At 70.3% G+C, this 7,824-nt stretch overlaps 1 protein-coding gene across 4 annotated transcripts; it reads right to left on the reverse strand.

Annotated features, from left to right (window-relative positions):
• Positions 1–1,229: 1,229 nt before the first annotated feature.
• On the reverse strand, positions 1,230–7,231 carry SHC2 (SHC adaptor protein 2). 4 transcript variants are annotated; one of them, XM_052802212.1, is made up of 13 exons: positions 6,677–7,231; positions 5,839–5,909; positions 5,383–5,443; positions 5,064–5,183; positions 4,889–4,942; positions 4,614–4,665; positions 4,313–4,439; positions 3,980–4,160; positions 3,828–3,894; positions 3,569–3,733; positions 2,801–3,102; positions 2,492–2,629; positions 1,230–1,525 (listed from the first exon to the last, which is right to left on the reverse strand). In XM_052802212.1, exons 1-12 carry the CDS (start codon positions 7,169–7,171, stop codon positions 2,501–2,503), a joined length of 1,824 nt encoding a protein of 607 aa, XP_052658172.1. In that variant the 5' UTR covers positions 7,172–7,231; the 3' UTR covers positions 1,230–1,525; positions 2,492–2,500. The 4 variants fall into 4 exon arrangements, with proteins under 4 accessions (XP_052658172.1, XP_052658173.1, XP_052658171.1 ...); XM_052802213.1 differs by having other exon boundaries at positions 1,230–1,540; XM_052802211.1 differs by having other exon boundaries at positions 1,230–1,682.
• Positions 7,232–7,824: the final 593 nt, after the last annotated feature.

Genomic DNA, 7,824 nt, shown 5'->3' on the forward strand with positions numbered 1-7,824 from the left:
GCGGTTAAACCCCTAAAATAAATACCCCACCAGCCCTTCAGGCACCTCATGGCCGCATCCCCGGGGCCAAGGGGCCAGGGCAGAGCCAGCAGCAGCCAGTGAAAGGCGTGGGCTTGTTCTCCAGCAGTGAAAAGAAGAAAATCTGGGCTGTCGCTGCCTTTTCCTGCCTCTGCTATTGAGGGAACAGCGCAATTATCTTTGCAGACGCATTACTACATGACAAAAAATAGCAGCTGAGATGGAAGCACCATGTCCCTGTAGGTATTCAACTATCAATGGAAAATGACACATGCATTACTGGGCTTTATTTAGGGGCTTATTTTATTCATTGAGTCAGGAAGCACCCGGCAGCTCCGTCCCAGGAGGGGTTGTCCCCAGCGAGGGGCAGAGGGTGCCGGGGTGACCCCGCTCTGCAAGGCGGGTGCCAGCAGCACAGCGGCAGCACCAGGCACGTGGGGCAGAGCCGGACAGGCCACCAGCACCTGCCTGGGGTAGGACCCCGGAGCCAGCCAGCACTGGGGCTGCTGCCCACCCGGTGCGCGTGCCCGGCGGTTCACAGCCCAGCCACACTGCTGGCATGGAAAGCCTCCCGCTGCCGGGCTCGAGCAGCACTGGGGCAGCCTTCTCCTGCCTCCGCCGATTCCCGCCATGTGCCTTTTCTACCTGCCGGCCATGCCGCACAGCCAGGAGCTGCGGCCAGGCCCACTACAGGGCTCTCGCTCTGCTGGACACCCTGTTCATTAACGGGTGACAACTTGGCTCCAGGCTGCTCGGTGCCAGCCTGGCTGCGGCAAGAGCCAGAGGAGGCCTCGCCAAGAGGCTTGGAGGCGGGTGGCCGCATCCTGCCCGGGGTAGAAGTGGGAGGTGAGCCTGCAGGCAGCAGAAGCAGGCAGGGCAAGGAGATGCCGGGTGCAAGGAGGAGATGCCGTGCAGGACCAGCACCGCAGGGTCAAGCCCTGGGTGCTCTAGCCCCCTCCAGAGCTGGGGGGGACAGGGGGTAACTCACGTGCAGAAGGGGGGACAGGGTGACCGGGGAGGGGAGAGAGACAAGCGTGACCAGCCAGGACAGGGCATGCTGCCACTGCCATCGTGAGACTGACCAGGAACTGGTGGTGATGGAGATGCCGTCCTGGCACCATCTGCATGCCCGAGTCCCTGGGCACAGGATCCGGCAGCGGCAGCCCCATCCCAGCACCATGCCCAGGGGCAGCACGAACAACCCGGGCACCTTGCTTATTTCCAGGTTTAATTAGAAACGTATTCCAAACCACGAACCCGTGCCGAGTGCCAGACACAGTGGAGAAGGGGCCGTGTATGCCATAAAAACCTGCCGAAGCCCCGAGCCGGCCGGGGGGTCCCCCAGGGGCCAGGGGCCGCCTCTCCTCCTGGCAGCCCTGGCCTCATGAGCCAGTGCCAGGAGCTTGCCTCTGCCACGCACCTTCCCCGCAGCAGCTTCATCCTGGCCCCGGCCTGGGAAGGGCTGCGGGGGCTCGGGGCCGCCGGGAGCCTCACGTGGCAGTCACTCCTGGGGAGAATCCAGCTGGAAATGTGGGACCGACAGGGAGATCCAGCACCACTGGCCTCCAAGAGACATTGTGCCCAGCCCCATGGGCAGAGCCAAGCCGGGGGCTACAACCCACACTGACAGAAGACCCCATGGATGGGGGCACCCCCTGAATGTCCTGGCAGAGAGGGGGAACCAAGGCAGGGAGCTGGGTCCTGAGCAGCAACACTGGGCGAGAGGCACAGCCCTATGGGGAAGGGGCTGGTCCTCCCAGCTGCCCCTCACATACCTATGCACGCACACAGATATGCACACACGCGTGCATGCACACGCCAAGGCTGCTCACCCCATCCCACCCTGGGAGCCCTGGGATGAGGCTCCTGGCACCAGCCTAGACCCCATTTGCTCTATCATCATCCAGAGACCAATTCCTTGCACCGAGATGGAGCCGGCCCCAGCGGCAGCAGCGCTGGGCAGCGGGGGCTGGCAGTACCAGGGGCTGGGTGCACACAGCCCTGTGCAGGCAGGGCCCCCAGGCAGGAGGGGGACAGGGCAGCCCCACAGCGATGCCCGCCCGGGCCCCCTCCCATTGCTGGGGTGAGCCGCGGGCAGCCCCAGGCAGGAGCAGGCAGCGCTGCCCGAGCCGAATTTGGGCTCCACACCTCTTGGTGAGGCCACCCACGGGCTCCCACCCTGGCACCATTTCACCTGCACGCGTGGAATAAACATCTTCATGTCCAGCTGGGCAAGGGGCCCCATGCAGACGATGGAGGGGAGGCAGTAATGTGGGGGGGCCCTTCGGGGCCAGGGACCGTGGGGCCACGCTGGGGAGGGGGATAGGGAACCTGACCCTGGCATGTTGGGGGGGGCCTTTGCCTTCCCCAGAGGCCAGGCACAATCGGAGGAGGGGAGCGCAGACGGGCCCCGGCTTTGCCCCAGAGCTGGGGCGAGTCCGGTGCCAGGGGAGTGGGTCGGGGGCTCACGTACCCTCCGGCATCACTGCTTCCTCCGGACAACCTGGCGGAGGTGCAGCTCGCTCTCCGCGGCCACGATGGGCTGCTCGTTCTGCCGGTGGTGGCTGATGAGGTGGCTGATGCTCTCAAACAGCACGTCCTTGGTCCTCACCTGGGGGCCGGGGGGCACAGCAGTCCTGAACCCAGGAGAGCTGCCTCCTGCGCAGGTTCCCCATGCGACCCCTGACGCCTGCCCACCCCTGCAGCCCGTGTCCTCCAGCATCCCTCTCCACCCCGCCCTCACCCCCCGTCCCCCATCGCCCATCCCGTGCCCTGCCCTTACCACTCCCTCAGGATCCACCAGCAGCAGGTGCTTGGGCTGCCCGCTGTGCATGCCGGTCAGCACGTACTGCCCCGGGTTGGTGAGGCTGTCCCGCACCAGGAAGTCCCCGTCCATCTGCAGGAGCCTCTCAGCGTCCCGCCGGCTCATCTTCCCGTGGTACCACGGCTCCCGCCTGAGCTGCTCCTCCGTGGGGGCGATGGGGGCCTTCCGCGTGGGGGGGCTCGGCCACTGGTCCTCGATGGGGGGGCTGGTGCCACCTCCGGCAATGCACTCATGGAGCTTCAGGGCATCCTCGAACGGTCCTGCAGGAGCCAGGGGGTGCAGGATGTCACGCACCCCCCCCCCCAGGCACAAAGCAGGGCTGGGGTGCGGTGGGGGCCAGTCCAAGCAGTGGCAGCAGGACCCCAGGTTACAGCCAGACCCAATTCTGGGCTGGATCCTGCTGCACCACAGCCGTCCCGGGCATGATGCTGTGCCCAGGCACGGAGGGTCGGTGCCCCCCTGCCCTGGCACAGCTGCCCCCTCCACGTGGCCAGGCAGGGCAGGCAGACGGGGTGCCCACCTGCAGCCCTGCCGCGAGCACGGCCCTGCTGCCCCGGCAAGGATGGGCCCCGGCTCACGGCCCCCAGCGCTCAGCACGTCACTGCTCTGGGCTCAGCCAGCGCAGGCACCGCCAGAGCTGTTGCATGTGGCTGGGCAGCCCACCGGCATGGCTTGGACCCCCTGCAGCAGGTTCTGTGCCAGACACCCCCCAGTGCGGCGGCTTACTCATATCAAAGAGGTCCTTTTTGGGGCTCTCCTCCAGCGCCCCGCGAGCTGCTGCCTCTGGCTCCCAGGCGTCCAGGCTCTGCGTGTTCACATACATGTGCTCCTCGTAGTCCCGTGGGCCCAGGGGGTGGCCGTCCGCCTCCAGGTACCCGTCGCAGGGCTGGCCTGCGAGAACCGGGCATCACTGCCAGCCCAGGCAGCGCAGAGCCGCGGGGACCCTCACTCACGGTTCCCGGGGCTCCCCCGCGGTGGTACCCACCCTGGCTCTCCAGGTCCCAGGGTGGCCCTGGCTGGCTGCTCTGGTCTCGCCTGGCTGCAAAGCTGCCCTGGGGAGAGGAGACAGTGAGGGCGTCGGGTGGGGGCCTGCCTGGGACCCCCACAGCAGGACTGACAGCGGCCCCAGGGGCTCACCTGGCTGGGGGGGCCGGAGCCGGAGGGCTGAGTGCGGACGTGGCCCAGGATTGTGCCGTGCCGGAGCCGGGAGTCGATCAGCCCCCCCGGGGGTGGCTCCTTCCCCGGGATGCTGTTGTAGTAATCGTGCTCGGCCACCTCTTCATCCTCTCCCCAGGCTGATTCCTCTGCACCCAGTGCCCTGCAGCGGGGTCGGGTGAGCTGGGGACGCCCTGCCGGGCTCAGAGCCCTCCCCACGCCCGGCAGGGATGGGGGCTCCCAGAGCAACCCCCAGCCAGGGGACGTGCCCAGGACAGGGGCTGTGGGGCTGCAGCGGGGCCCCTGCTCCCCTACCTGTCTGGGGGTACCACCACCTTGGGGGGGCTGTGCAGGTACTGCTTGAAGCGCAGCTCGAAGGCCTGTCCCACCGTGCTGATGACGCTCTGCGCCAGCCCCTCGCAGCACTCCAGGATGTGGCAGGCTGCGGACAGACAGATGAACGGCCCGAGTGTTTCCCCTGCACTCCCACCACCCCTCTGGGACCACCCTGAGCCACCCCTCGTGCTCCCCATGAGGGATCCCCTCCTCCAGCCTTCATCCCCCCCGTGCATCCTGCCTCCTCCACAGAGCTCCCAGGCGTGGGGGCCAGCGTCACCTCTCTGGTTGATGGGGTCCTTGGCGACGTAGGCGACATAGTCCGTGGTGTCCTGGGGGCACAGGGGGAGCTCAGGACCCGCGTCCCGCTGCGGTGCAGGGAGCAGGGCTGGGGGGCCGGGACGATGGGACCGGCTCGGCCTCGGCCCCGGCCCTGCATCCTGCCCTGGGACCAGGCTGCCCCGCAATTCGGCTCAGCCGTGGGACAGGCAGCCCCCATCCCCGCTGCCCCCGAGGGACCGCAGCCAGGGGAGGGCTGAGATGCGTGTGCCTCACCGTGTCCCCACCAGAGGCGAAGGAGATGGATTGCATGTGGTGGTTGGCGATGATCTGTGGGGGGGTACATGGCCCACAGGGAGGTTTAGCTTGGGGGCCGCCAGCCCCCCTGGTTCACGGCAGGAGGCAGAGGTCTGGGAGGTGGCAGGGCCGTGTCCCTGGGGACAGTCCTCACCTGGCGCGTGGTGGGGATCATGAGGTTCAACCCATCAACGGAGATGTTGACAGCGATGCTCATGCCAGCAAAGCGAAGGTTGCTCTTGCCCAGGATGGAGAAGAGGGCTTTGTTGGGAGCCTGACGGGGGGAGAGGACTGTGGGGGCGATGCAGCCCACCAGGACCAGGTTTCCTGGGGTGAAGAAGGCAAAGAGGGGTGCCCCAAGAGACCCCAGACTCTGCTCTGCAAACCAGGCAGGCGCCCCCAGCACCCTGTCCTGCAGCCCCGGCTCACCCCAGGAAGGAGCCCAAGGAGGGACAGGCTGGGTGGAAACTCACCTTCTTCTTCCAGATGCCCTTGACGCCCGGCACTGCCTCGTACAGTCTGTTGATGGCTTCCCTGCAAGCCACGACCCCCAGCCGGGTTACTGCTGCAGACCCCCGGCCCCTTCCCAGCTGCCTCCCCTGCCCACGGCTCTGCAGGGTCTGGGGGCATCAACCCCCACAGCCCGGGGCACTGCAGCCTCCCCGCAGCGCTGCCCCACGTCATGGCCCGCGGTATGTAATCCCAGCCAGGGCCACCTCCCTTCTCCTCTTTCCACCCATCGATCCGCAGCAGTGCCCTTCGTCCGTGTCCCTGCATGCAGGGTGGATCCCGTGGGGCAGAGCCCCCCCAGACCCTGGCCCCGTGTGCCCCCCCCCCCCCCCTAGGGCCCTGGGGAGGGGGTGCACCCAGGGCCGATGGGGGCTCCGGATGGCACTGGGGTGCAGGAGAGCGGGACCGCAGGGCCGTACCTGGTGACCTGTGTCCGGGTGTTGAAGTCGAGGGACCTCATGGAGCGCAGCACCTCGATGCACCCCATGTACTGCGGGGGGGACGGGACACGGTCAGAGCAGCCTCCTCCGGCCACCACCACCAGCCCAGGGCAGGCGATGGAGAGGAGAGGAGGAGCCAGGCGTCAGTGAGAAGGGCCCCTTCCACGCCAGCTCCAGCGACCACACGGCACCCTTTCGCCCCCCACCCCAAAATGCCCCATAGCACGCCCAGCCCCCACGCTGAGACCCGACAAACTCATCCGCGCGCTATGGCTTGCGATGCCCTCGTAGGGGCTGACTGCTGCTGGGTCCCGAGGCTGGTTCCCCAGCCCAGAAAGCCCCCCCCGGCCCCCACCCCGTCCCAGGCCGGTTCGGGACGCCGCGCCGTCCCTCCCAGGCCGCGCCAGACAACGCGGGCAGTAACGGGGCCGGGCTGCCCGTGATGGGGCGAAGCGGCCGCAGGCTGCGTGTGCCGGGGGTGGCTGCCCAGGACACCCTCCAGGCCGGGCCCCCACCGCGTCCCCTCGGCCGCTGTCACGGCCGCGCTCGGCACCGTGGGCTCGGGCGGCGGCGGCCCCAGGGCAGCGCCCGCGGGAGCCTGGGGATGCGGCCGCAGTCCTGCCTCGGCGGCAGAGCCTGCCCCGGGGCAGCCGGGGCTGGGGGACACGGAGGACCCGAGCCGCGGGCTCTGCCCGCAGCCGTCGGGAGGAGCGGCGAGACTCGCCGAGCCCCGGACACGGACACGTGTGGGTCCGGGGGGCTCAGCGCCCTCCCGCGCCGGTGCGGGCCGGGCTCGGGCTTCGGGCTCGGGACTTACCCGGACGATGTAGGAGACGCCGGGCCCCAGCACCCGCTCGTCGGGGTGCAGCCAGCCCTGCGCCGGCTTGCGGATGAAGCTGCCCTTGCGGCTCCACTCCTCCCCGCCCGGCCGGGCCGCCTCCGCCCGCGCCGCCCGCCCCGCCGTCCCCGCCGCCCCCCGCGGCCGCCCGCCGGCCGGCAGCGAGCAGGGCGCGGCGCAGAGCGGTTCGCAGGCGCCCAGCACGGCGGCCAGCGCCGAGGGGGCCCCCGCGGCCGCGGCGCCGCCCGCCCGGGCCGGCGCGGAGAGCTCCCGGCCGGCGCCGGCGGGGCCGCGGCCGAGGAAGCCGGCGGGGCCGGGGAACTTCCACTGCGGCATCCGCGGCAGCAGCGCGCAGAAGGTGGTGCCGGGCTCGGGCTCCTCGCCCGCCGCGGGGCAAGGCGCGGGGGCCGGCGACGGCATGGGGGCGGTCAGCGGCTCGTCGCGGAAGCGGTCATACTTGGGCTCCGGGAGCATGCCCGGGGCCGCGCTCCGCACCGCTCCGCTGCTGCCGCTCCGCTGCCGCGCCGGCTCCCGCCCCCCCGCCCGCCCGCTCCCCCGGGGCCGCGCCGCGCTGATGTCATGGTGCGAGCGCTCCGCCGCCCCCCCCGGCCCGCCGGCGCATCCCCCGCCCTCCCCCCCCCCCCCTCCCCGGGCTGGCAGCGCATCCCCCGCCACCCCCCCCCGCCATCCTGGGCCCGCGGCCACCCCAGCATCCCCCGCCATCAGCATCCTCAGACCGCCCCGCGCCCCCCAGGCTGTGCTGCTCCCCCCGAGTCACCAGCGGGGGCTTGCGGGGGGGGCGGCGGCGGGAGCCCCGAAAGGGTAGGCGCGATCCCGGCACTGGGGGACAGCGGGGGACGAGGCCGGCAGACAGACAGACCGACCTCCGGGCGCGGCTCTGCGGCCCCCACGTCCGAGCGGCCCCCGCGGGGACGGAGCCTCTCGCCCTCTGCCCCGCGCCCTGCTCCAGACCCGGCTCGCCGCGGCCCACGGCTGAGCCGAGCCCCGGGGCTCGCACCGGCCCTGCGGGCTCCCAGCTTCACCCCAGGCAGTGTGGGGTCAACGGGCTGGGGGGGCAGTGGAGCAGGGGTATGGGCTGCTGCCTCCCCTGGGAGCCATCAGGCTGA

This window comes from Harpia harpyja, chromosome 11 (assembly GCF_026419915.1).
Source record: "Harpia harpyja isolate bHarHar1 chromosome 11, bHarHar1 primary haplotype, whole genome shotgun sequence".
Lineage (NCBI taxonomy): Eukaryota > Metazoa > Chordata > Aves > Accipitriformes > Accipitridae > Harpia > Harpia harpyja.

Bases quoted from the DNA above. Each gene is read 5' to 3' on its own strand.
- SHC2 (XM_052802212.1), bottom strand. From the start codon at position 7,171: ATGCTCCCGGAGCCCAAGTATGACCGCTTCCGCGACGAGCCGCTGACC. The intron at 5,910-6,676 runs GTAAGTCCCGAG...TCCCCCCCGCAG, and splicing joins GCGTCTCCTACATCGTCCGG to TACATGGGGTGCATCGAGGT. The intron at 4,440-4,613 runs GTGACGCTGGCC...GTCTGTCCGCAG, and splicing joins GGACCCCATCAACCAGAGAG to CCTGCCACATCCTGGAGTGC.